Below are 26,943 nucleotides of genomic sequence, written 5' to 3'. Positions count from 1 at the left end.
ACAGATGCCCCGCAGCACAGGGACACGCGGCCCCCGCTGGGGGCACCCTCGCCGGGTCGTGGTTCTCTGCCCGGCGCCCTCTCGGGCTGGGTGTGGCGGTGCCTCGGGAAAGGAACCCGTAGGGGCAGGCGGGGGCCACGCAGGGACGGGTCACACCGGCGAGCAGGGCAACAGGGTTCCATTTTGTCTTTCGCCTTCTAATTGCATGACAGTGATTCTGCGATAGAGTTGCCGACGGCAAACATGCCGAAGACATTAACTTTATTTATGTTTTGGATTATTAATGCGGCTGTTAAAATTCCTCCAGTTAGTTTTGATTGAATTGTTTTTTTGTGTGATTCTGTTGTTTAATGGAGCGGTAAATAAGAATTTCTGATAATGAGGCTGAGCGTCTGTCACAACAACCTGGTGCGGGTTATTAACATTCCCATTAGTGGCAGGGCGGGCAGCCCGGACACGGGAACCACACGGTTAGAGCAAAACAAATGTTGGTGTCGGGCTGAGCGGGTGTTAATTACTATTTTATTCCACGGGGGGGAGGGGCGCCGCGGGGAGGGCAGACTCGACAAGGTCATTCTCTCCAGAGAAGGCCTCCCACGGCGCCGCTGCGCTGGGCCGAGTCTGCTGGGCCGCCTCCCCCCATGGCGACTGTCGGACGGTTTCCATGCGTGGCCTATAAACAGACCTGAGTCTGAAGGCAGCTCCCGGGCCCGCAGGCTGCGGCCACAGGTGGCGAGCGGGCCGCGGACACCCCCAGAGCCGCGCTGGCTTCCGCGCAGGCTCCGCTGGGGTGCCAGGGCGGGAGGCCAGGGGACAGACCGCGCTGTCAGAGGGCCCAGCGCGCAGGAGAGCCCCGCCCCCTGCACGCGCGTCCTTTGTGTTGTCCCAGCTTCCCAGTGGCCGCCCGGGGGCCGCGACAGCCACCACCGCCCTACCCGTCGCCGCCGCCTCCTGCGGGCGCCCCGCGGCCCTGCCAGCACCCACCCAGCACCCAGGGTCCCCCTCCCCCCGGTGCAGGGTGGGGGGGCAGGGAAGGGAGCAGAAGCAAGGACTGGGTCCTCAGAACCTGGGGCCATCGGGGCCTCACAAGGGAGTGTGTCACACTGAACTAACTCTGTGTCCCCAGAGCAGGCCACGCTGGAACCTGCGTCCCGGTCGCTCCTGGAGGGGCGGCCTGTCCCCGCGGATGAGCTCCCCCCTGGACCTGGCCCCCGGCCGGTGTGGGAGCGGACGCCTTCGCTGAGCCCACGCGCCCTCTGAACCTCCCCGCCTCCCTCAGCGCCCTCCCCCCACCCCGCAGACTGTCCCGGCTGTCGTGGGACCAGGCCCCAAGCCTGACCTCGTGCCTCGGCCCCGGAGCACACGGATTCTGCGTCAAGCCCTCTGCTGTGTCTCAGCGCCATCCGCCTTCTTTGTAGCTGCCCAGATTTTACTTTGTGTGTTTAAAAGCGTGATTCTGGGCAAGGCTCACCGTGCACCCGGCACCAAAGGGGAGGCCGGGGCAGAGCCTCTCAGGCCCACACCTCGAACAGCCTGTCAGCTGCCCTCCTGTCCTGCTCTCTCCGCAGCCCCGGCCATGGCCCCGCAGAACGTGCAGGTGAACCCGCTCACGGCCAGCCAGCTGGAGGTCACCTGGGACCCGCCGCCGCCCGAGAGCCAGAACGGGAACGTGCAGGGCTACAAGGCAATGCGCTCTCGCGGGGCTGGGCTCCTCCTCCCAGGTCACGGGGCTGCCACCACGAGCGAGCTGCCCAGATCCCCGGGGGCATCCTGGCCCCACCTGTGCTGCCGTTCCCGGCCCGTCTTGTCCCCTGGCTTGTGGGGCAGACACAGCCAACGCTCAGCCCGCAGAGCCGTGGGCCACACGGAGCGCCGCTTGGCCGGTCTGTGCCCAGGGGTCTCCCCTCCCGCGTCTGCAGGGAGCCCTGCGCCCCCCCGCACCCGCGCGGGGGCCCCAGTGTCTTTGCCGGCAGTAAGGCAGAGCGCTGGGGAGAAGGGCTCCCCATCCCGGCCCTGCCCCTGGGTCCCCCTGGGTGGTGCGGGGGCCTCTTGAGGCAATGGGTCCAGCGTGGGGCCCAAGAATTTACAACCCTCACAAGCTCCCCCGGGGGCTGTCGTCCCTAGGAACCCCACTTTGAGAACCACCACACTAAGATGTTGCAATTCCACATTAGCTAAAGATCCCAGAGATGGGCCGCAAGAAACGCAGCAGGCAGGGCCAAGAGGGGTTTCGGGGGACGGACCGCTGCGGGGTTGGGTTACCCCGGGCCGGACGCTCCTGCGTCAGTCGGCCTGGCTCCGCGCGGAGAGCTAGCAGCCGCGAGGCCCGCACGACGGTCCTGCAGGAAGGAGCAGTGAGGGCCCCCATCCGCCCCGAATGGACGTCCTAGTCTGAGCTGCCGGAGCCCAGGCCGTCAGCCATGGGGTCCTACGGGCCGCCCGCCCGATGGCTATCGACCAATCCCGTGTCTGTTTGAAGACGGTGCCTGGGGGCGTCTTGGGAGCGTGAGCACCGTCCTCTGCGGCAGGGCCCTCACGGCAGTTCCTGAGGGGACGGGGGTCCCCTGAGCCTGGAGTCAAGGCACCATTTGTGCGTGTGCAAACTAGGTTTTCTAATTTCCTTCATGATAGAGACACTGGGCGTGGACGTTGATCTCGTGAGGAAGGGGCCCCACGGGGCCAGCTCAGAGCCCAGCAGCCGGACTGAGGCCCGCGGGCGGGCATGAGCGATGCCCCCCCGGCAGGGCCCGCACCCTGGGGCCTCTGTGCTGGGCTCCCGCGGGCTGCTCAGGCCACAGAGCCCGGGCCCACGGACCGCGCTGCCCCCGCCCCCGGCCCGGGCACTGCCCTCCCCGCCCCGAGCCTGCAGGGCAAGGCCCCGTCGGCGCCCCCACTCAGCAAAGCCGCCCCAGGGCCGTGCCTCCCGCGCAAGGGCTCCGCTCTCCTGACAGCTGGAGACGGCGGGGTGGGGGGCGGGGCACCCCTTCCCACTGTCCTCCTCCAACCCCTCGCTTTTCTCCAACAGATTTACTACTGGGAGGCAGGCAGCCAGAATGACACGGAGAAGATGAAGGTGCTGTTCCTGCCGGAGACCGTGGTGAAGCTGAAGAACCTGACCAGCCACACCCGGTACCTGGTCAGCATTTCCGCCTTCAACGCCGCCGGAGACGGGCCCAGAAGTGACCCCCGGCAGGGGCGCACCCACCAGGCCGGTAGGACGCACAGCCCTTGCTCCGTCTGTCCCGGGAGGCGCGGATGTTGAGGGGCAGGCACCTGCGGGGAGGCTGCCGTGCCTGGGCTGGGCTCCCGCCGCCCCCCGGGCCCAGCCGCGGCCTCGTCTCGGCAGAGCTCGGTAACTGTGAGCCAGTGCGAGCCATGCTGCCTCCCCTGAGCCCCGGGGTCTCCAAGGGCACGACCTCGGCCTCCCTCACAACCACCAGGGCGCGGTCCAGGTCCTTGGGGACTTCCCGTCAGACTCACCCACTAGCATGTTCTGTCTCGAAGGGCACACCTGTGGGTTGAGCCCAGGCCACCGTGTCAGCCCTCCCCTGGGCTGGGGACCACAGACCACCCCCGGCCAGGTCCAGGAGCAAGCCACCAGCCGTCACGCGCCCGTGGGTCACAGGGCCAAAGAGCCCAGGGCAGGAGGGAGGAGCGAGGGGAGTTGGAGGAGCGGTCCCCACCCCGGCCACTAGGGGGCAGCTCTGGGCTGCAACACCCACCCCACTTCTGCTCAGAGCCCAGGCAGAGGGGCGCGTGAGAGCAGGGACGGCGTGCCCCCCGGCCACCTGGCCACCCACCTGGCCTTCTGTGTCTGCAGCCCGGCGCCCCACTCAGGACGGCCCCTCAGCTCCGCCCTTCCCCCGACCACGCGGGCACTCTGAGGCGGCACAGGGCCAGGGAGGGGCGTTCTCCGCGGCGGACAGGCGCCCGCGGGGTGGGGGGCGGGCAGGGCCATCGGCCAGCGCAGGCCAGCTCCCGCCCACGGGCTGGCCCAGGCCCGGGCGCTCCAGCAGCGGCCAGGACACGGGGCGGCCTGCGCTCTGCTTCCCGTTGCTACCTGTCGCTCACGCGCAGGCCTTCGTCACTGTGCCTGTGTGCTTCCTTGGTGTCGCTCCGCTCTTTCCTGGAACGCCTGGCTCTCTGATCCTAGAAGTTTGGAGATGGCCAACAAATACCCTTTTCCCGGATGGCATTTAGACTTTCACAGAGCAGAAGATGGCTTCTAATGACATGTCTGTTCCCCACGGAGGCAGAGACGTGTGTGCAGGCGGCCCGTCCGGAGCCTCAGCGACGGTCCCTTTGTGTTCTCTTCCTCCAGCGCCCGGGAGCCCCAGCTTCTTGGCGTTCTCGGAAATAACCTCCACCACGCTCAACGTCTCCTGGGGCGAGCCGGCAGCCGCCAACGGCGTCCTGCAGGGCTACCGCGTGGTCTACGAGCCCTTGGCGCCTGTGCAAGGTAAGGCCAGGGTGGGCACGGCGGGGGGGCCGCCAGGGGGCACAGCAGCCGCGCCCCAGCCCGAGCCCCAGCGCGGCGCTCTCTGTGCAGGCCTGGGCGCTACGCCCGGCCCTCGTCTCTCTAGTTCCCAGGACATTTCTCCGCGGTTCCTCCTGGGCTCTCAGTCCTTGCGGCCCCGAGCCGCCGCCGTGTGCGCCGCTCGCTGTCGACCAGACGCCCTCAGCCTTGGGGCAGGGGGCTGCCAGGTGGCTCCCTGGCCTCCCCTCCTTTCGCTCATTCCCTCCGCGAGTCATCAGTAGGCGCCTGCTGTGTGCCGAGCCCTGTTCTGGGCGCTGGCGCCTGCCGGTCCAGGCAAGCGGGGATCTGAATGGACGGGTGGGCTGCAACCCTGGCGGCCCTGAGCCCAGTGCACTTGGGCTCGAGTGAGGAGAGATGCAACGTGCCCATGAACAGGCCAAACCCTGGCAGTGCCCAGCGCTCGGCAGGGAACAGCAGGGGAGGGCGAGCACTGGGCACAGGGAGGAGGCCTGAGTAAGGACAGGGCCCCAGGCGCACAGATCCGAGGGGGAGCCCCCCGCAGGGGGCTTAGCGGCCCAGAGGCCCGGGGGTGGGGGCGGCGTCTTCCCAGACCAAGGCTAACGAGGGAGAAGGAGGGCCGTGCCGGTGCCCTTCCTGCTGCCAGCAGGCCGGGCCACGCAAGGCCACGGTGCATCGGAGCGGGAGGACCCGAGCCCCGGGGGCCAGGCCCCCTGCCTGCGTGCCAGTCTCAGCGCCGTGGATGGAAGGTGTGTCGAGGACCGCCTGACGCCCAGGATCAGTGGGAACAGGCCCTCAGAGGAGCAGAGAAGATGCTCAGACACACGGGGCCGCGAGAGGAGCCGCGGCCACAGCCTGGACATGAGCGCTGGGTCGCGCTGGGGGCAAGGGCCGAGCCCGGAGGTCTGGGCAGGGGGACACGAGCCGGGGCGCTGCCGCGCGCTGGCCCAGGACCGGGAGCAGGGTGTGACAGGGAGGGGGTGGCGGTGGGGGGGACCCGGGGTGACAGGAGGGAGAGGCGGGGGAAGAGAGGGGACGCGAGGGGGGGGCCGGGTTAGGGTGCGCTGGGCCGGAGGCGGAGCCAGCGGCTGTGCCGGGTTAGACGAGGGTGGGGGCGGGAGCCGGGGGCGGGGCCTTTGCGGCCACTCACATGGCACCCGCCCGTGGCCCTGCTGTAGGACACGTAGCCCACCGCGCCGCTGCGTGGCTGTGCCGCGCCCCCGCCTCTGCGTCCCCCGCCCTGCTCGTGCGTGTCCAGTGGGCACCTCCTTCCTGCCCGCCTGGGCCAGGCACTGCGGCTCCAGAGCAGGAAAGGGGCCGGGGCAGGTTTCCCTGGCAACACGCACAGTCGGGCTGTGAAAATTACAGGTAGTTAACGTCTGGGGAAAAGCATGACCCGCGCACCGAACACCACCAGCTCCCACTTGAAGCCGTGAGGAAAGTTTCCTTTTAAAGAGAGTGCACGCAGGCGAAACAAAGAGTCGACTTGAAGAAGAAATTTAAGCGCTCGGCCCCTTCTCATCAGCTCTGCAGTGCCGTTGACCACAGGGTTCATTGTTATTTTATGAAGCGCTAAGAACAGAAACAGCACTTTCAACAAACTGCGGCCGGGGCTTTGGTGCCATCAAATCCGAACCGCGGCTCAAGGCCAAAATGCGGGCACGTGAGAGGGGAAAGGTGTCCAGGCCGTCAGCGGCCGTGGGTGAGGAACGGCATAGCCACCCGCGGGTCTGGCTTGTAAATGGCAGCGTGGCCACGCCTGGCTGCGCGCCTTCAGAACCGAGCGCCAGCCTGGGGACCAGGTGGCCGGGCTGGGCTTCGGTGGGGTCCCAGCTGGGGACGCGCACGCAAACATGATGCCGTTCAAGTGAGAAAGGGCCGCCAAGAGTCATGCTCCAGACGGACCGCGGGGCTTCCTCCTCCTCAGGGACGGGGCGGGGGGTGCCCCACCTTCCCCCGACAAGTGCTCGGTGCGGACCAGACGTGCGTGTCGGGGGCTTGCAGATCCTCTCGGAGCTCCACGCGGGCACCGCTGGGCCCGTCCCCGCGCCGGTTCTCTTGCGAGAAGACGCTCGCTCTCGGGCAAGGCCCCCACCGCGATCGCCAGCCGCCGGTGCCCCAGGGCCTCTCCGCACGGCACGCCCCCCCGCGGATCGTGCCCCATCTCCCAGGAAGCATCACGGCGTCGCCAGGGCTGTGGTGGCTCGCTCATGTCCCAGCAAGGCTGGCGTCGTCGGGAGGCTCACGCGCGGAGGGTACGGCCCACACACGGCTCCCGCTCCCTGCAGACCGGACCCCAGGCTCGTGACAGCGTGCGCCCCGCACTCACACGGGCCCGGCCCGGCCCGCGCTCCCTCTGAACCTTCACCAAGACCCGCGGCCCAGGGCACAGCGGCGCATTCACTCTCACATTGCCAAGCAGTCGGGCCTCGGCCTTTAGGACTTTTGGCCAGGGCCCGTCTCGCGAGGATGTCGGAGGGGTGGGATCGGAACCCCAGCCGTGGGTCTGAACCGCTACGTGACAGGGGAGTGTCCAGACACTCGTGTCCCTGGAAGCAAGCGTGTCAGGAACAGCAGAGCTGGGGCGTGAAGAGCCGCTGCTAGAGTGTCTCACGTTCCTGGCTGAGCGTGAGACTCAGTCTCCCGAGTGGCAACAGCTGTAGTCACTTCAGCCGCAGCCATTTTCGCGTCTTTTCACAAGTAATTGGAGCAGGTGTCACCGGCCCCATTGCTCTTGTCTGCCAGGAAGGACTGGCTCTCCTGGCCTCCCCCGGGGCGGACGGTGCTGGGACCCAGCAGGAGGAGAGAGCCCGCTACGGGCCGCCCCTGCCGGTCCTTGCACGCCCGGCCCCGCTCCAGGTCCTCTTCTCTCCCAAAGCCGTTGGGTTTTGTATCCACCCCAGGGCGCTGCCCAGCGCCAGGTCGGGTGCAGGCCTTCGGGGGGCTGGCGGGGCTCTCGGAGGGGCCCGCCCCTCATGCCACATCCTGGGTGTTGGCAGTCGTGACCAGGTCTTAAACATTCTTGGTCCTTCCACACATAACATAGGACTGCAAGTGTCATAAAAACATCCAGCATCTTTGTTTGGGGCCAGAATTATGTTAGTCTCTGTAGAAAGGCTGGTTCTTTGGTGAAGATCAGCAGATACGATATATATATTGCACACATGCTCACGTGTCGTGGTAAAGGTAGTGAAACGCAACGTGTAACGCCGTGAGCTCGGCTGGGAGTGGCTCCATCAGCATCCTCTCGCGGCTCCTCCCCCAGCCGCGGGCAGGGCAGGGACTGGGAGGGCCCCAGGACCGCCCTCCCCCGCCCCCGCCCCCCGCCCCCTGCCCAGCACAGCCCAGGTGCAGGGGACTGGGCCCTGAGGTCGCCGCCCGCCTGTCAGGAAGGCGGGCCTGGCTCCTCCCACACGCCGCCCTGGCCGGTCCCTGTCACGGGGGAGCCCCGAGCTGCAGGGAACACTGAGCCATGTTCTTGGGAATTTGATTTTATGGCAGAGTTATTTTTATGTTTTCTAAAATGTTTTTAACTGTAATATTTTATTCGATTGCACCCCGAGGCTTTGTAGTACAGGGCACGGTTTGAAAATTGGCTACATAAACAAGATTCTGACGTGACTGAGAGGGGAGAGGCCAGCCGAGCCCTGCCCCCCGCTGGGACAGGCGCCCAAAGTCGCAACTCGGCTGCTCTCTGCCCAGGAATAAGGAGAAGGGAGGCAGTGTAACAAAACAAGGGGGCTGCTCCCCGAAATAGCTTCATACACAGCAGGACTCAAGCCAGAGGGTCACGGTGGGCACGGGCCGTGCCCCCAGAGCCCCTTCGGGGTGAGGCGGGGTGAGGCGAGGGCCGGGCTGCCCCTGCGCCCCTGCGCCCCTGCGCCCCTGCGGGAGAGCTTGGGCTTGGAGGCCGCTCATCAGTCAGTATCACTCTGAAATGGCTTGGAATAATTGAGCTGAATTGATGTTTTGTAAAAAGCACGATATGAAAGCAGTGAAGCAAAGGAAGGCTGTTTGGAGACCTGTAGGAGTGGCGACTTCGGAGGACAGATCCATTCCATAGCGAGCACACGCGTGGCCCGTCTGTGGTCAGCCTGCTAGCACGCGGGCCGGGGCGGCGCCGAGGATCCCTCGCAGGGCCCGCAGGCAGATGCTGTGAACAGGGAGGCCGCGGGCCACTCCCTCCGGCTGTGGGGCGGGGCCTTCCCTCCATCGGCTCCCACGGCCACGCGTGAGCTCCGAGCACACTTCCCCGGGCTGAGCACTGGCTGTTTGCGCCCGAGCGCAAGGAGCGCTTCCTCAGCGTGCTGCGCTCCGGACGGCGCCCGGGCCCCGCTCTGAACGGGGCCCCCTGTCTGTGCTCTTGCCGCTCCAGGGGTGAGCAAGGTGGTGACCGTGGACGTCCAAGGGAACGGGCAGCGCTGGCTGAAGGTGCGGGACCTCACGAAGGGCGTGACCTACTTCTTCCGCGTCCAAGCACGGACCATCGCCTACGGGCCCGAGCTGCAAGCCAACGTCACGGCCGGGCCGGCCGAGGGTGAGTGGGCGCCTCCCGCGTCCCCGAGCTGGGGGCGGCCGTCCGCACTGTCGGTGCAGCAGGGCCTGCCGCGCGGAGCCGGCCCGAGCCCCGGACCGGGTGGCCTGTGGGTGTCTTCGAAGGCCCGTGTGACGCCCCACCCGTGCCTCGTCAGTGCGCACAAGGGGCTTCTTAGGTGTTAAGTGTGGAAAGTCTTGACTTGTTTTCTGGAAAAATTAAGAGAAAATAAGTGAGTTTTGTTTTTGAAATATATACATAAGAAAGTTTCAGTTTTCACATGGCGCGAAGACCAGCCATGCAGCTTCCTCCTGAAACTGCCAGGCCTTTGTTCAAATCTTATGGAGCCGAGGCGCCAAAGGCAGGCCACGCAGAGCACTGGGCACCACGCCCCGTCATCCCACCTGGCCTTCCGGTCACCCCGGTGGCCACCGGGGCCTATCGGGGGCACCTGCCCGGAGCGCCGAGGCGCGGACAGGGCAGCCCCACGCGGGGGCTGGGAGGCCGCAGGGGCCGAAACATCCCTCTTCTCTGTTTCACCCTACAGGTTCCCCGGGGTCCCCGAGAGACGTCCTGGTCACCAAGTCGGCCTCTGAGCTGACGCTGCAGTGGGCGGAGGGGCGCGCCGGCGGGGCGCCCACCACGGGCTACGTCATCGAGGCCCGGCCCTCAGGTATGGGCGGCGCGGCGCGGGCCCCAGGGTCGGGCGCTGCCCCGGCGCGTGTCTGCGCCCAGTGTCCGAGGGCCTGAGCGGCAGCCCTCGCCCCTCCTCCCCGCGTTTCCCTGGTGACGCCGGGAGAGGAGGGCCCTTCCCCTCACATGCTTCCCGTGCTGTCAACCCCGTTCCGCACGGACACCAGTCACGTTAGGGGCCTGCCCTCGCGACCACATCGTGGCTGACGGGCTCCACCAGGACCCTATTCCCAAATAAGGTCGCGTTCTAAGGTGCTGGCGGCTCGGCCTGGAACATATGAATCTTGAGGAGACACAATTCAACCAGGACCACAAACGTCGCTGCAGTCCCTGAGACATCGTCAGCAGGGACACCTCGGGTGCTTCCGCGCTGCGTTCCCACCGGGGCGGGTGCCTCACGGGCTCAGTCGCCACCTGCAGGCCCCGCTTGACCTTGTGTCCCACGACCCCGGGAGGAAGGTGGGGGCCGAGCCCACCCTCCCACCACGTCTCCCACCAGCTCTGCAGCCTAACACGCGCTGCGGAGGAAGCTGCCCGCCAGCGCTCTGGCCGCCTCGCCAGGAGGCAGACGCCCGGCGGACTCCCACTGACCTCTGGGTGGTTAAAAGCCTTACCAGTGGAATGGGTTTCCTCTTTAATTTTGTTTCATGCACCAAAAACCATTCTCAGAAGATGTCCTTCAGGTCAGCAGATTTTGCCGCAGGGCCCACGCACGAAGAAAAGAGCAGGAAGCCTCGCCTAGAAGACACGCGCGGAGACTTCCTGTCTCCCTGACTAGGGCGCGAGGGGCCGGCGGGTGTGGGACCCAGCAAGGGCCCCGGAGGCGCTGGGGATGGGGAAGCTCTGGATGCGACCACGTTGCTGGCAGCGCCCTGCGCCCTGGCTGCGACGCCTGTGGCTTTGCACGCTGTCTCCACTGGGGCCCTGGAGAAAGGACACTCAGGATCTCTGTTTATTTCCACAACTGCATGGAGTCCACGGTTTTCTCAAAATGTCTGGCCTAAGTTTTCTGTGTACTGTACACACACAGTGCCACGGAGGGTCTCGCAGGCAGCCGGGCGCGGATGTGTCCCGGGCACCAGCAGGGCACGTCGGCCACCAGCCTGCAGGACGGCAGCCCCTCGGCGAGTGGCAGGTGCCGCCCTCGGGCATGCAGGACGGCAATAGGCGGCGCTCGGCCGGGTGTGCAGCTGCCGGCCAGGAAGGTGGGTGGTTGCAGCAGATGGGGCCCCGGCCCGGCTTCCCGCCGAGCCCCCCACCTGGAGGCGTGTCCAGGCTGGAGCCTCTGAGGTCGCCGGAGGCCAGAGCTCAGCGGGCAGGTCTCCGAATGCGGACACTGGCCCCTGGGGGACTGGGGCGGGACAGGAAACTGCCCCGGAAGAGGCCATCCAGGTGTTTCAATAGGCACCGAAGGCTTTGCTTCAGCTCCCGTCTGGCTGCGCGACGCCCCAGGGCAGGTGGCCAGCGCTCCCCCCCCAGGGTCGTTGGCAGTGCCCCTTTGCGTCAGGGGGTGAGGGGAGGCCTGCCCGCAGAGGCGGGGCCCACAGCAGCTCGGCGGCCTGAAGCGCTCGGCGGGCTGCCGGTGTCTGAGCGCCTTGCCATGCCACAGGGCCGTGGGTGCCGGCCGTTGTGTGTGACAGGCCCTGTTCCACGAAACGTTAGCCGCCCATCGTCCCGTGTCCCCCCGGCGCCCCGGCACGGCTGTCTCCCGGCGGGGCAGCGGCTTCCCGAAGCAGCCGGGGTTTAGAGTGGGGGCCCTGCGTTTGATCAGGAGAGGTTATTTTTGATAGGGGGCCACCAGACACTTTGCGTCGGGAGTGGGGGCTGCTCACCTGCCGTCCTCCCGCCCACCCGAGTCTCTGTCTGTGCCCAGCAGCTCATCGGCTCCTGGCTGGTGCCAAGCAAGCGGGCAGCCAGGGCCTTGGGCAGCGGGGGCGGCGGCAGGGCCGCCTCAGTTTACCCCCCATGCACTGCACTGCGCAGCCGCCACTGCCCCACCGTGGAGACACGGGAGAGAGCAGCGCTGTGGCCACGACCAGCGGGCATGGGCCCCAGACAGCGCGGTGACTCCGCGGGCACGCCTCACCCAAGACCCGCGTCCCCGGCTGCGTCCCACTCCCCGGGAGGAGGTGGCCTGCACAGCATGCGTGTGCACAGGACTTATTTACACAGGCTGTCCCCAGGCATCCTGTCCAGCACGGAGCTCACAGAGCCCAGTTTGCTTATTGCACAAAAGGCTGGGACGGCGCCGGCGGAGCAGCAAACGCGCTTCTGCTGCAGAGCGGCGCCGAGGCCCGCACCGGCTGCGCCTGACGCAGGCCGACCTGGAGCTGCTTCTTCACAAAGGACGGGCTTGGCCCGGAGCTGAGGGTGGAGAGCCGGCCCCTCGCCCAGACTGGGACTCTCCCAGAGCCTGCCGCTCCCTCCCACTCAGGTCCTTCCCTGTGGGCCTTCGGCCAAGAGACTTTCCAGCTGAACAGAAAAGAAAATCAGTATTTTTCCGAAGGTGTAAACTCCCCAGAAGCTCCCACGTCCGTGGGCACAGCAGGACGGCGGCTCCGCCTCACCGCGGCCTCACGTCCCGCCTGCCCCCGGAGCCCCGTGTGCTGGCGGCCCGGCCCCGTCCCTGTCTCTCTTGGGGGCTCTCCCCCGCAGGCCAGCCTCTGCATTTCGACTCTCACCTCGTTTGCCTTAAACAGGGTTGAGATAAAACGTGATTTTTTTATGAGAGATGGTTCAGCCTTCCTGTTTCAGTTGAGCCTCTAAGCCAGGCTGACCATTCACATGAAGAGAAACGGCTGTGTTTAAGAAGCCGACGACGGACAGACTCCCGTGCGCGCCGGGCTACGGGCTGGCAGCCCATGTAGGCGGTGGAAGCGAGGGGGCCGGAGAGCCAGGCCGAGACTGGCGGCTTCGCTCGGCGTGGAGACCCTGTGTAATTGTCCGTGAAATCGCCCTGCGGTGCCCGCCCGGCACCGGCAGCGAAGCTCCACCCGGGGTGCTCGAGGGGTAAATCAAGCGACAAACTGTCTCAATCCAGAAACGAGGCATTTGCGCGCCCAGTTTATCCAGAGATTGTCTGGGAAGAGCTGTGCCCGCCCCCCCGCAACATTGGGGCGGGGGACGTGGCGCGAGGGGGGAGTGCTGGCTCGGTCCACGCGCTAGAAACAGACACAGAAGGGACAGAAAACCATTTTCCAGATGGAAGATGCCGTTCTTCGGGTCCGACCGCAGCCGCTTCCCTTTTATTGAGACGGATGATATGTCAAGGGCCGCAAGGCGGGTTTCTGTTCTTTAAGGAAAAGTGCAGCAGTGGGACCGGACGTGTGTGTGGACCCACGCATCTCTCCTCCCGCGGCTGCCGGGACCTCAGAATGTGATTATTCAGGAACAATTTGCAAAGTTTATCTCTCAGCGGCGTCCCCACCTTCTCAGCTGGCAGTGGCATTTTCTGGATAGTGTTTCGGTCAAGACAGCCCAGGAAGGTGTCCCCTCAGGTGACCAGGAACAGGGGGCGGGCCCAGCAGGCAGACCCTATCTGGGGTCCCTGCGTGGCCGCGGACCCCCCCACTAGAGGTCAAGGGAAGCCCAGCCCGAAGGTCGACATGCCCCCCAGCAAGTTCAACGCCCCGGACCTGCAGGGCAGCTCCTCAGCCGTCCCGGCGGCAGCCATCCCGGGAGGTGGCTCTGGAAGACACCACGGCTGTTTTCCCACCGGCCACGGCTGTTCTCTTCCCGCCGCCACGGCTTTCTCGGGATGGTGACTGCAGAGCTCCCCGAGGGGGAAGGAAGGGCAGCAGCAGGTCCCCCCGCGTGCCGGCAGGCTGAGCTCCCCACCGCGGGCTGCCGCCGAGCTGGCTGACTCGGGCCGGAACGGCCCTTCCCCCCGGCCGTGCCCCCGGCCCTGTGCGGGGCTGGCCGGGGCGGGGGCGGCCGCGGCGCTGCCTGTGCTCGGGAACCAGCTGCGCAGGCCTCCTCACTGCGAATAGTTCCCTAATGCGATCCCCCCCGTTTGTAGAAGTGCCTTCCTCAGCCCTGATTTACTTAGATATTTAGCAGCACAATACAAATGACAACAGCCCACGGCGCGGCCATGTGGTGGGCGCCTCGGCGGCTGCCAGGCCCCCCGCTCCTGGTTCTGACTGAACGTGAGTGTGGATTATAAATGAGGCCTAACATGCTGACTATGCTAATTTTGGAAAGGAAGAATTAAGCAGAGGAAAAGAGTGAGCATTATTTTCAGTGAATTCGGGGGAAATCTCGCGCTCTGGCAGTTTCCCCGTAAGTGGATTGCCAAAGGCCTCGTCTGGGCTGAGAATGCTGCATCAATATTTTTAAAAGTTTTTTATGAAAAATGCACAGGATTCCTAGAGCTATGACAGAGTGCTTAAAATAAAATGTGGCTTCAGGTGCCGGTGCAGGAAGAGGAAATCGCTTTTTTTTTTCCCCAGCGGCAAGAAAGCGTCACAGAATCGCAATGGCAGGGAGCATTGGGGACCCGCTGTGCGCAGGCGGGCGGGCTTGTCTGAGCACCCCTCGCGCCCCTCGTCCTGATTCCAGGGGCTTTAAGCCACATCCAGTTTGAAAGAGCCTGGGCTTTTTTCTCTCATCTCTGTAGCAGAATTATAGTGTCTGTCTCTTCAGAGGAAACGCACTGCCCGACTCACGCGGCACTTAAAGCCCCAGAACGAGGCTGCGGCCCAGCGGGCGGAGCACGGTGGTGGCTGTCGCTGGCCGACAGCCGCTCGTGGGGCCCCTCGGGAGGCTGTGAGCACGCCTCCCCCAGGGGCAGCGGAGGGACCGAGGGACGGCGGAGCAGGAGACCGGCAGAGGGAGGGCGGGCGGGCAGGCAGGTGGGCCTTGTCCACAGGCATTTATTGAGCTCCTGAGAGCCTCGAGGGCGCCGCGGTGTGAAGTCAGAGGAGTGTGAGGAGGCTCCGGGAGCCCGTGGGCAGGAGCACCCACGCCTGCCCGGGCGCAGGGGCGGGGTCAGGGCTGGCCGCACAGGCGAGTCCGACAGGGCCGAGCGGCCTTGCTGGCTTTGCTTCACCTCCTGCCCGCAGCTCTCTGAGAACAGACATCTCATCTGGCTCCCTGATGGGTGCATGGGGTGGGGAGAAAGGGGCCAGCGCTGGGGAGGTGGGGGCGTGGCCGGTGCGGAGGCAACACAGCCTCTGCGCCTTTCCTTCCCTGGTGGCTCTTACGCAAAATTCAGGATGTAAGTCCCATGCAACATCCTTCCGTGTGTAAACCTCCCGTGTGTAAACCTCAGTATTTTAGGAGGAAAAAGGAAAGGCTTAAACTCTGGCATGCCATTTTGACCTTATTAGCAGTAATGGGTATCCTGGTGAGAAATGAATATACATGTGAATATTTAGATGTAAACCATCGCGGCGCTACCTTCCTGCCCACGCAGAGATGTGCACCTTAAACGCGCATCCACACCCGGTCCCTCATCTCCCTGCAACTGCGGGGACTTACTCCACGCGAACGCTAAGCCCTCCGCAGACACAGGCTCGCACCAGCCATTCCCTTCTGCTTGCTGTCGGGCTGGTCCACCCGAGCGGTCCTTTGCCTGGCGCTTCGAGGCGCATGGCGAGGTTGGCCTCCGGAGAAGCTGTGGCCGCGGGCGCGTCCGGACGTGCCTGTCCTGTGCCAGCGGGCCTCCAGCCCCGGACCTCCCGCTCATGGCAAAAGACCACGGACCCGTGCCCGCCCAAGAAACTAATTCATGAAGGGTCACTGCTCCAGGCCAGCATCTTGGGCGTCCTTTTGCCGCTTTCTGCCCAACGGCCTGTGTAGAGGCCGGGTTCATGTCCGCTCGCCTGTCACTGTGCGGTCTCCGAGGGTCCTGATGGCGGGCGTTGCCCATCGCGCGTCCTCGGGCCGGTGGGGGGCGCTCAGGGCCAGAGCCATCTGCGCCCTCCGTTCCCCTGGAATCAGACAGTGTCTGTCCTGTGAGTGGCTGATTTCAATTAGTCCAGGGCTTTAATTTCAATGTTAATGTTTTCCTGTGTGTCAGGGTTTAGGTAAATGCAATAGATAGTTTGTGGCAAAACACACTTAACTGAGGAACTACCCACCACTGAGCCACTGTTAAGTGCCCAGTGCAGGCGGCAGGCGGCACCTTCGCGGTGTTGGGCAGCCGTCACCGCCACCGTCACCGCCTCCAGAGCGTTCTCGTCGTCTCAAACTGCGACTGTCCCCGTCGAGCGCCAACTCCCACCCTCCTACTCCCCGTCTCTGTGAATCTGGCTCCTCTAGGGACTTCGTGGAAGCAGAATCAGACGGTGCGTGTCCCTCGGTGACCGCCTTGCTTCACGCAGCATGGAGGCCTCCAGGTCCCGCCCCCGGGCAGCAGGTGTCAGGACGCGCGGGGGTTTCGGGGCTGAGCAGCCGCCCCTGTGTGGATGGGCCCCGCTGCGCTCCTCTGTCAGTGCACCCCTGGGCGCGGCCACCCTCTGGCTCTGTGAACACCGCGCTGGGACGGTGGCTGTGCAAGTACCTGCTCGGAGCCCGACGTACCCGTCTCGGTCGCGCTGGTGCTTGGTTGCGCCGGGCGCAGGCGGAGGCACTAGCCGGCCTTGGGGCAGGCGGGATGCTGCAGCCGCTCCACAGGGTGCTCGGGCTCCAGGGCGGCACTTTTCGAGTTTTGCTTGGGCGGTGGAGGCAGTGTCCGTGGGGGGCGGGGCCCTGGCAGGGCCGTCCCAGGGTGCGTGCGGACCCGGCAACCCAGCAGCACCGGCGCCTTCGCTGCGGTCAGAGCGTGATCAGCCGCAGGTCTCGGAAAGCTGCACGGCATCCCTGCAAAGCTGGCAGCAGAGGCCAAGGGTCATTTAAAGTTTGCATGTTGATCATCGGTTCCCGCTGAAATGCCCGGGAGCCACCGCGGGCACTGGGAAGAACTCAGCACTGTGGCTGCTGGGTGCAGGGGCCGGCGGTGCAGGGTGGTGGCCGGGATGGATGTCCTGGGGTCGCTCAGGGAGGCGGGACAGAGGGCGGGGGGCAGCAAGCACAGGGCGGGCAGCCCCAGTGGCGAGCCAGGCCAGAAGTCCTGAACCAAAGCCGAGACCTAGCCAGAGCGCGGAGGGGACATTCAGAAGCCACCAGCCCGCTTGCAGCCTTAGCAGCGTGTGCTGATGAAGGAAAGGACTCAGCCCCCCGAACCCGCTGCCCCCGACCCTGTGCGCCTCGCCCAGCCTCCAGAAGGCATGTGGCGCACCGTGGGCGAGGGGCCTGCAAGCTAACCAGCAGGCATGCATTGAGGGCGCTCACTTTGGGCGGGATCGTGGGGGAGAGCAGCCCTAGCCTCTGCTCTCGCTGCACCCGCTTCCCTAGCTGCACCCAGTACTCTTGCTCTCGCAGATGAAGGCCTGTGGGACATGTTCGCGAAGGACATTCCCCAGAGCGCCACGTCCTACACTGTCAGCCTGGACAGGCTCCGGCCCGGAGTGACCTACGAGTTCCGGGTGGTGGCTGTGAACCGGCTGGGCTACGGGGAGCCCAGCAGCCCGTCCACGGCTGTGTCAGGTAGGGTCCCCTCCGGGAAGCCCTTGCTGGGGCAGGGGGCGGGGGGGCGGCCAGCGGCTGCAGGCGCCCTGTCGGCACCAGCCCACACGGGGTGTGCGGCGCTGGGCGGCAGCGTGGCGTGGGGCTCCAGGGCCATGCGGCCCCTTCCAAGAAACAACGTCTACGTATTCGTTTTTTGTAAACAGGATAAAACATGAAATGGGTATCTTCCTTTAGAGCAACTTGTAAATGAGAACTTTTCCATTTATTTCTCAAAAAAAATCTGAAAATGGGGCTAGTTGCTCCACTCGGTTTTGCTGGGGGCGTGAAAGAAAGAAAACAGCCCGGCTTGTAGGGGACCCGCGGGCGGAGGAGGCTGGCAGGTAGCCCCGCAGGCCCCAGTGCACGCCTGCCCCGAGCCGGTCGGCAGGTGTGGACGCTGCCCCGCGCAGGCCTCTGGGCTTACAGCCCGCAGGCTTTTAGGGGCCCACCTGGTGCCGTCTGAGACAGGCCGCTCTGGTGGCCGGCAGGAGGGACGAGACCCCAGGCAGGACGAGGCCCCAGGCGGTGGGTGGCGGTGGGAGCGGGAGGGCGGGGCCCCGGGGAGGGACGGGCACCCCGGGAAATGGGGTCGGGCACCTTGCTCCTCCTCCCGTAGCCCGCGCCCTCGGAGACAGGAGGCGCGAGGGGAGCCAAGGGCGCTGCTGACGACAGGGTGGGGGCGGCCCTGGGACGGCTGGGCCTCGGGCGGCCGCGTGGGCCGCGCCGTCCCGCGCAGGAGGCGGAGCCCGCTGCCGCCGCCGCCCCGCCGGGCGCGGCCCCCCTCCCCCGCGACTCGGCCGCCGCCCCCGCGTCCGCCCGCCGGTGCAGGCGCAGGCGGCGAGTCCCGGCGGCTGTGCAGCGTGACCGCGTGCTCGTGTCGCCCTCAGCCCGCGCGGACGCCCCGTTCTACGCCGAGTGGTGGTTCCTGCTGGTGCTGGCGCTGTCCTGCCTCGTCGTCGTCCTGCTGGCCGGGCTCGCCCTGGTGCTGCGCGGGCAGAGCCGGAGGTACCGGAGCTGCAGCACAGGTGGGACGTCGCCCTGCCCGGAGCTGGCCGAACGGGCGCCAGGCCCTCCCGCTCTGCCCTCGGCGTGGCCGTGTGCGCGCCTCGGAGCGTCACCTGGGCCCTCCCCCTCCTCCCCGGGAGTCTGAGTTCCCCACCCGCCCCTGCGCCGGGGCGGCTGTGCGCGAGCACAGGGGGCGGGGGCTGCACTGCGGCCGGGGCTGGCCCGCGTCCCGCGCAGCGTCACAGAAACGCCAGGCAGAGCCGCCTGGCGGCCGAGTCTGCGCCTGGCCTTCCGCCCCACGTCCCAGCACCGCGCCCACAGGGGCCAGTTCACCGCCGTGTCCCCCCACAAGCTCTGTGCCCAGCACATGGTAGGTGCTCAGGAGGCGCTGCTGCGTGGTCGCCAGCACTGGAGAAAAGGAAGGGACAAACAGAGGTGGGGCAAAGCTGGCTACCAAAGAGCGCCCAGAGTGCGACTCCACTCACAGGACGGTCACAGCGGACGTTTCCGGAAGGCAACACAGTGTTGCTCCGGGCAGAGGGCAGGCAGAGAGGGCGCGAGTGGGAGCCGCGGTGCGGGAGGTAGCGGAGCCCCGGGCACCTGGTGCGTTCGGGTCCTCGGTTTAGGGCCGTCTCGCAGAGGCCGGGAGCCGCTCCCCACACAGGCAGGCGTCACGGGGCCCAGGGCGCGGGCTGCCCGCCCCCCTCCCCGCCCCCCGCTGCCCCTCGTCTGGGGCGCCCAGGCCTGGGCCGTCGGGCCCAGCCCATCAGCTCGCCCACCCGCCCTCTGAGGCGTCAGGCCCCCGGAGGCCGCCCTGCGGCGGGGCCGCCACGTGAGCCCTCTGCGCCGAGGAGGGGCCGGCGGACCCCGAACGCCTCACCGCTTGCTCGTGCCGATGAGCAGCTCATCCCTCCAGGAAAGGATGTGTTCTCCGTGTAAATTCTCTCCCAGCAGGGCCCACAGTGTATGAATGGCGTGTCGTTTCACTGAGTTAATGCCGTTAGTGGCCCCTCATCTGGCCACGGAGGGTCCCCCCCTCGGCACGCTCCTGCCCACCGGGCGAGCGGGGCTGACGCGCCAGAGCTGACCCGCAGCCTCTGGTCTCGGCCTCTGCCGCTGCAGGATGAGTGTCGCGCCCTGCGTGGAGCCCAGGACAAATACCTGCCTGCCGGGGGTCTCCCTCCCGCCCCCAAAGCCCCGGGGACACCAAGCCCAGCCCCACCCCGTCCCCCCGCACCCGAGCGTGACCGTCCTCATCCGGCTCCCGCGGCTCCTGCCCAACCCCCACGCGCCAGCACCCTCATCTTCCCAGCTGCTCTGAGCCCTGGCGCTGCAGGCTCGCTGAGGGGCAAGGCCCCCCACAGAGGCAGCCCTCACGGCAGGTGGGGGGCAGTTAGCAATGGGAACGAATGGAGCAGGCCCACGGGAGCCCGGCGCGCGCAGCCCTGTCCCCCGGCGGCACGGCGGGCCGAGCAGAGGGGGCCGGGAACCGTTAGGACTTGGGTTTGCTCGGAACTTAAGAGGCCGACGGCGAGCCAGAGCAAGCGCCTGCCCCAGAGCCCCGCAGGCGGCGGCGGCGCCCTGGGCCCAGCGAGCACCCGAGAGGCCCACGCGGGCGCAGGGAAGCTGTGGGGACACTTCCCTGAGACCCTGCTGACAGTCCCGGTCCCACTCCAGGTAAGAGCCTCTCCCACGTGGAGGAGTCTGTGACCCTGGACAACGGAGGCTTCGCTGCCTTGGAGCTCAACAGCCGGCACCTCAACGTCAAGAACACCTTCTCAAAGAAGAACGGGACCAGGTAAGGACACAGCAGCTGCCACCTCCTCCCTCCAAGGACCTGGGTGCTGGCCAGAGACTTGTCCTCACACCCGCGGGTCCCACCAAATCCCAGCAGGGGCAGCATTGAGTCCAGGAGGGCGGTCAGGGCCGGCTCTGGGAAGCCTAGGGACGCAGTAAAGAGCGCACAGGTCTCGGGCCAGCGGGGAGGTGACCAGGCAGACCCCACAGCCCTGGGCGGGCCCTCTGTCGCGGCCGAGCGCCTGGGGTTAGAGCGCCCCTGCTCCCGCGGGGCTCGCAGGCGCGGCAGACGGGGAGCTCGGTGCGCCTGCGCCAAAACGGCCAGAGGCCGCAAGGCTTGGGGCCCTGCGCGCCCTCTCAGCGGCCACCGTCCGGTCCCAGGTCCCCGCCGCGGCCGAGCCCGGGAGGCCTGCACTACTCGGACGAGGACATATGTAACAAGTACAACGGGGCCGTGCTGACCGAGAGCATGACCCTCAAGGAGAAGTCGGTGGACGCGTCCGAATCCGAGGTCAGTGTGACCCCTTCCCGCTCCTGTCCCGAGCCCTCTGCTGTGCTGACCTTTGGTCTAAAGACCGCTCTCCTGCCCCCTGCTCTCAGAACCGAGCCTGATGTGTCCTAGGGGTGGCCGCGCACCTGGCGGCCTCTGGACTCCAGCCCGAGCGGTGGCGGCCCAGAACCTGCAAGGCTGAGAGAAATGGGGACACCTCCCTTCGCTCCCCCACATCGCCGCCGCCCCCGCCGCCTGCCACTGTCCTTGCCCCTCGTACTGAAGGGGGACTTCCCGCACAGCAGCCCTGGGCCAGTTCACAGGGCGCGGCGAGCTCCCCCTTGAGACGTGGCCCTGTCCTCGCTGAGCCTTTGGACCAGGGAGGTCTCCCCCCAGGAGGACGGTGCGCCTCCCCCGCGCCCCCTGCCAGGACTGCGGGCCTCAACTTCCGCCTCTGCCGTGGGAGGCGCTCAGCTGTGGAGCCGAGCCGTTCTGCGTGCGAGGCTCAGAGGGGAGCGGGCAGGGCGGACCCCGCCCGGCGGGGTGGGGGGCAGCGCCCCGGGAGCTGGCCCCGCCCCCCAGGCTTCCCCGGCTCAGCTCTGCCAGGCCTCGGGAGGGACGTCACCAGGCCACTTGCTAGACATGGAGGTCAGCCCCACCTCTTGGCATTTCTACTCTAAATCAATATTTAATCTAAAAGAAGTCTCACCTTCATTCTGACCTGAATTCAAGCCTTATTGAGCCCTGAGGCGCAATAAAATGGCTTCTTTAAACTGTGATTTGCACGCACACTCCCAGGGAGCAGGGACGGCAGGTCGTGCCTCACCTGCTCCGCCCCCAGTTTCTGTTTACAAAGGCCACGGGGTGCCCTCTGTCTGGCAGTGCTGGCCTGGAGGAAGCCGCGCTCTGACGCTCCGAAAGGGCCACTGTCTAAACCCGGGGGCTGTGGCTGGACAAACCCTGCAAACCTCCCTGCCTCCTTGCGACCGAGAGCCAGCGGCCTGCTTCTGGCAGCCTGCACCCAGAGCGGCCGTGGGCGAGCGGGCCGCCCGCAGGCCCTGGCTGCGCCAGCAGCACGAGACCCTGCCCCACACGCCCACCCGGCTCGGGCCTTGACGTCGGGCCCGGCCCCTGAACACACAGGCCGGGGCGACGGTCAGCGTGGGCGCACCAGCTCGGCAGGCGGAGCGGCTGGCGGGTCAGTGTGTGCTGAGCGCGAACTGAGCGCCCACCGTGGGCCAGGCACACGCCGACACCGCCACGAGGCGGGACACGTCTCCGCACTGACCAGGCGACAAGGCCATGGCCGAGGTCGTGCAGCCCCATCTCCGGGGCTCAACTGACCGCCCCCCACCATGCGCCCTCCAGCCCAGCACCGGGGGCCTGTGGCCATTCCCGCAGCAGCCAGAACTGGCTCTTGAGCTCTGCGCTGCCCGTTCGTGAGAGCGTCCTCAGGCGGGTCCCTGGGAAGCCCTCGGCATGGGTCTCGCATGAGGGGTGTTTTGAGGTTCCATGCGGCTGATTTTTGTGGAGGGCACCTGCTGGCACAGAGCTGGGCTATGCACGTGTGCGTGTGCACGTGTGCCCCCATGTGTGTAAGCCCAACGACAATGCGGTACAGACACAAAGGGGGGCAATGGACGGGGGGAGGGAGGGGAGAGGCAGGTGGAGCCCGCACTAAGTCCTGCAGGGAGGCTGTCGCGGTCTCATGTAACAGATGGGAATGCAGGCCCCGCGGGCCGGGCAGGGTCCCCGGCCGGTTCCGCCTGCGCCGGGGTCTCGGGTAGGCAGCGTGAGACCCGGCCTGGCTCTGAGATCTTGTTGGGTCCCGACTTGGAGCCTTATGAACCTGGGAGCGGGGGCCACGCTGAATGTGCGTGGGGCCCGCGTGGGGAGGCCCGGGGGGCTTGCATCCTCTGGAAGTCCCAGCTCGGCAGGGGGGAGGCCGACTTTGAACCATGTTTCTCAACCAGCTGGATGGAGACATAATTCTCATAGCACACGGTTCCCCGATTTGGCATTTCGGTTATTTAGGAGTATGCATTTAAAATTTCTTACCCGTGAGTTTTCCGAATTTTTTTCTGTTACTGATTTTTACTTTTATTCCATTGTGGTCAGAGAACATACTTGATATATTATAAATCCTTCTCAACTTACCAAGTCTTGTTTCCTGACCCAGCACGTGGTACGGGCAGGGAAAATATTCTAAGTCTGAAAAAAGTGTGTCACTCTGCTGTTGGGGGCATGCTCTGTCAGGCCCGCCTGGTTTATGGTGCCAACTTCTCTTCGGCCGTCTGCTAACGAAGGGAAGTCTCCGACTGCTCCCGTTGAGTTACCTGCTTCTTCAGTTCATTGTTCTTTCCTGTATTCGGGGCTCTGTTGGTAGGCGCATGTGTGTTTGTAATTGTTGTCTTCTTGGCGCATTGGCTCTGTTCATCAATAAAGCACGTCCCGCTTTGTCCCTAGTGACAATTTTTATACTAAAATCTATCTTGTCTGATCTCAGTACAGGCGCCCCAGTTCTTTTCTGGTCCCTGTTTACACGGTGTATCATTTCCATCCTTCTACTTCCAACCTGTCTGAGTCTCTGCATCACTAGCATGTCTGCTGGAGGCCGCATGCAGTTGGGTAAAGTCAGCGTCTTCATTCTGCCAGCCTGTGCCTTCTGACTAGATTGTTTAATTCATTCACACTTAACCCGGCCGCTGTGGGGCGCGCCTTCCGCACTTCGCGTTTGTCTCACCGTCTTATCCCTTTCCCCACGGCCGCCTTCTTTCTGTGGATGTTGCCTGGTGTCCCACTCCCGCGCCCTCGCGTTGCTTGTGCTTATACTTCCTCCGGCCGTTCTTGCTGGTCACTGCTCCGGCGGCAGGGTGTGCCTCGGACCCCCTGGATTTCAGGGACGCCTAGAAACTTGGCTCCGAGGGAGCTCTCTTCCCCCTCTGTCCCCTGCGAGCTGTCATTAAACATGTTGTGCCTGTACAGTCAACGAAACCCAGAATGCGTTTTCACGGCTATCGCTTCACAGGCTGTGGGTCTTTCAAGCGGCTGAGGGAGGCCGACGGGCACCAACCCAGAGTCGCTCGTCGCGCTTCCTTTACTGTTGCGGTCGCCTCCTTCCCGCTGTTCCCTGGGGCTGTCACCGTGCAGCGCGTCCCACTTCTGCGTGTCACACGCCTGTCGTTCTGCGCGGTCGATCACTTCAGAGTCGGATGCGAGGGGAAAGGAGGAGCATGCGGCGGTGCTGTCTCTCGTCAGCACCTGCGCAGCCAAGCTGCCGGCGCCGCTGCTGCGCCGCGTGGGCTCGGGCGCGGCCGGGCCCCCCTTGCCTTCCGCCCACAGCCCTTCCGTCGGCGCGACTGCCGGCTGCGGTGCTTCACCTCAGTGTCTTCACTCACCTCTAGTTTTCAAAGTTTTCTGAATATAAGAGTCTTAGCCTTGACCAAGAAAATAATAAACATCTTTAAAAGATTCTTTGTTGACCGACAGCCTTCTTTTCCGGACGTTGAATGGCCTTCTGTCCTTCCTTTTTCCTGCGGAGACATCAGCTGTTAATGCCATTCAAGTTCCTCGGGCACGATGAGCCATTTTTCTTGTTAGTTCCAAGAGCTGCTTTTTGTCCTTGTTCGGTGAGGATGCGCCTGGGCGTGGAACCGGTTCTCTGACCGGCCGGTCCCTGAGCCGGCTGGGCGCGCAGGCCATCTGATGGGACGCGGGAGGCTGGGGCAGCCGTCCTTTCTCCCGGAGTTCCTTCTGCCTCCCCCGCGTCCCGTCGCCCGCGGGCAGCCGCGCTCTGCGGCTCACGTTGCCAGGGCCGGCGCTTTTCCGAGCTCCTTCTCCACCGCCATTTTCCGAGTGCGCCGCCTCCCTCAGCCCATCCCCGAGGGCACTGACGCCCCTGCCCGCTCGGTCGCCGCTGCGTCCCCCGGGTGGGTTTCCCACGTCGGCTGTGATACTTTGCAGCCCCAGAACTTCTCATCTGGCGCTTTGACTCACTTCTCTTTCTTGATACTCGCTCCCTGGCGTGACGTTGCCATCCCACTTTCCTTCAGCTCTTCAGCCGTCGCTTCCTTCGGTGTTTAGAACCCGTCGCAGCAGCTGCTCTCAAAGCCCTTGCTGCCGCGTGGGCTCCGCAGAGGCTGCTCCTTTCCCACGGTGCACGGGCCACATTTGTCCGTGTTTTTGAAAACAGGCCGTTTTAGGTGACATGTCACAGCGACCCCGATTATGGATACCCACCTGCCCCTGGGGATGTTGCTGTTCGCCTATTTGTTTGTGACTTGGCTGGACTTGGCTGTGGCGTTTGCGCCCTCTGCAGCGTGTCCCCCGACGCCGCGCTCCGCGTGCGGCCTTGGACACCGCGTGTCCGACGACAGGGGCCGCTGCGGGCTCCACCGGACTCGCCTCTTCGTCTGGCTCCGCGCGAGGGCTCCGTGGGTGCGGCCGCGCAGTAACCCCCGCCGCTCGCCAGCTCTGTGTTTTTGCCAAAACCCCAGGGTCGAGCCCAGGGCGCTGCCAACCTCTGGGGTTTGCTGTGGCCCCAGGGGTTCTCCTTCGCGGCTGCCGCCACCTCCCTCCGTGAACCCGCTGGCCGGCTTGGGCTCCATCTGCTGCTGTCATTGGGCTCCCAGCGTCCTCTGAGGTTCCCACTCCTCTGGTCCGCAGGGCTGGGGACATCGGTCCTGCTGGGCTGCGTCTCCCTGTGCGGGACCTCAGTCGCGGTACCGCAGCGGGCTGGGGGCCCGGCCCTCCCCCATGGCGACCGACCTGTGCCCAGGCCCACAGACCCACTCCTGACACAGCAGGGCGCCTCGGCCAGGGCCCCTCGGGCAGGGAGGGGACGCTGGGCTCCGGGCGGGGGGCGGGGGAGGCTGCGGCGGTCCGTGTACGGGGGGGGGGGGGGGGGGGGTGAGCAGAGGGCACTGGGGTGGGAAACGCCGACACCCACACCGTCCATTCGTCCGTTCGTGGGGCGGTGAATGCGGGCCCCGCCTCCTGGCCACTCCCTGCTCCCAGCTCCGCCCTGTCCGGCGGCGGTGTCCCCCGTGACCACACCCTCCCGCGGCCACCGTCCCCACGTCCTGCCCCACCCCCGCCCCGCGCCCCGCCCCCCGCGCCCGCTCACAGCCCGCCCCCCCCAGCAGGGCTCCGGCTCCGAGTCCGAGGACGCGCCGCCCCAGCCCTCCTTCGTCAACCACTACCTGAGCGACCCCACCTACTGCGGCTCCTGGAAGCGGCGGGCGCCCGGCGGGCGCGCGGCCCCGCACAGGTACGAGGCGGTGGCGGGGGGCGAGGGCCCGCCCCTGCACGCTGTGGTGACCACGCAGAGCGCTGTGTTCGCGCCCGCGGGCCTCGGCGCCCGGACTCCGCTCACCGGCTTCTCGTCCTTCGTGTGACCGGCCTCCGCCAGGCGGCCGCGCAGACCTTCGGACAATCAGCTCCAGCGACTTGAGCTCAAGCTTTTGTTTAAAAAGACTCTGACAGGCGACGGTTTTACCTACTTGTGAACACTAGGTTTCAATTAGGAAGGTTTTTTTAATGGCTTTTTGTAACATCGCTGCAGGAAGCGGGTTTCTTTGTTTTTCTTTTCTTTTTACGAGAAGGCGTATTTCATGGTGCGATGGCTTGGCACCCGGACCTCGCAGGCCGCAGGCCCGGGCTCTCCATCCTGGGCCAGGCCGGGGGCGGAACGGGAGGAGCCGGCGGTCAAACGAGGCCCCCACCCGCCTCCAGGCCACCGGCCTCCTCTCTACCTCCTGGGCCTCCTCCGGCAGAACGGCCAGCAGCCCACCCGACCGCCCACAGCCCGGCCGCAGCTCCGTCCCGGGGTTGGAAGACCGAACGTCCGGCCTGGGCTCAGCGCTTCCTGCCCGGCTGCGGCCGCCTCCGAAACGCTCTCACCGGGCAGTTTCCCGTCGGGGAGTCAGCTTGACCGTTGCTGGTGGCCGGGCAGGAGATCCTAAGGTGCTGTCCTCTGACCCGGCGACGGCCCGGCGGCCACCTCTGTGACATCCCAGTGGTGAAGCGCGGGACTCTTGTCTTCCTTCCTTTCTCTCAACCGGACAGAGCAGGAGCAGGAGCCCCAGCGCCGGAAGCCCCCGCCGGCCCAGCAAGCCGGGCCCTCCGCGCGCGCAGCGCTCGCCGCCCGCCCAGCCGGGGGACACGGCGCTTCGGAGTTGCTTGTTGTGTGAGAGGTCTGCATTGTTAACCAGAGTATTTTTTAAATCTTTTTATCTTTTTTTAAAATATGTCACATGAAATGAATGAGTCTCTGCTGTCTCCAGGTGCCTTTTTATTAATTGTTTAGCTTTGTACGTGGGAAACACGGAAAGCGACAGCGTCTCCAAATAAAGCGAACGGCTCTGAGAAAACGCGGTC

The 26,943-nt window shown here is 65.8% G+C and overlaps 1 protein-coding gene across 1 annotated transcript in view; it reads left to right on the top strand.

Annotated features, from left to right (window-relative positions):
* Window positions 1-25,961, top strand: part of SDK1 (sidekick cell adhesion molecule 1) — a 555,116-nt gene extending 529,155 nt beyond the window's left edge. The window contains exons 36-45 of the mRNA XM_054572434.1: window positions 1,569-1,684; window positions 3,026-3,212; window positions 4,322-4,459; window positions 8,871-9,032; window positions 9,577-9,702; window positions 17,088-17,252; window positions 18,161-18,298; window positions 19,956-20,076; window positions 20,457-20,586; window positions 25,710-25,961. Of these exons, the coding sequence (XP_054428409.1) occupies window positions 1,569-1,684; window positions 3,026-3,212; window positions 4,322-4,459; window positions 8,871-9,032; window positions 9,577-9,702; window positions 17,088-17,252; window positions 18,161-18,298; window positions 19,956-20,076; window positions 20,457-20,586; window positions 25,710-25,961 (1,535 nt within the window). The remainder of the gene's footprint in view (window positions 1-1,568; window positions 1,685-3,025; window positions 3,213-4,321; window positions 4,460-8,870; window positions 9,033-9,576; window positions 9,703-17,087; window positions 17,253-18,160; window positions 18,299-19,955; window positions 20,077-20,456; window positions 20,587-25,709) is intronic.
* Window positions 25,962-26,943: the final 982 nt, after the last annotated feature.

This window comes from Pteronotus mesoamericanus, unplaced genomic scaffold, assembly GCF_021234165.1.
Source record: "Pteronotus mesoamericanus isolate MK-2021 breed Mesoamerican mustached bat unplaced genomic scaffold, CSHL_Meso_final contig_1, whole genome shotgun sequence".
NCBI classification, from domain to species: domain Eukaryota; kingdom Metazoa; phylum Chordata; class Mammalia; order Chiroptera; family Mormoopidae; genus Pteronotus; species Pteronotus mesoamericanus.
This window is presented reverse-complemented; position numbering and strand designations above follow the sequence as displayed.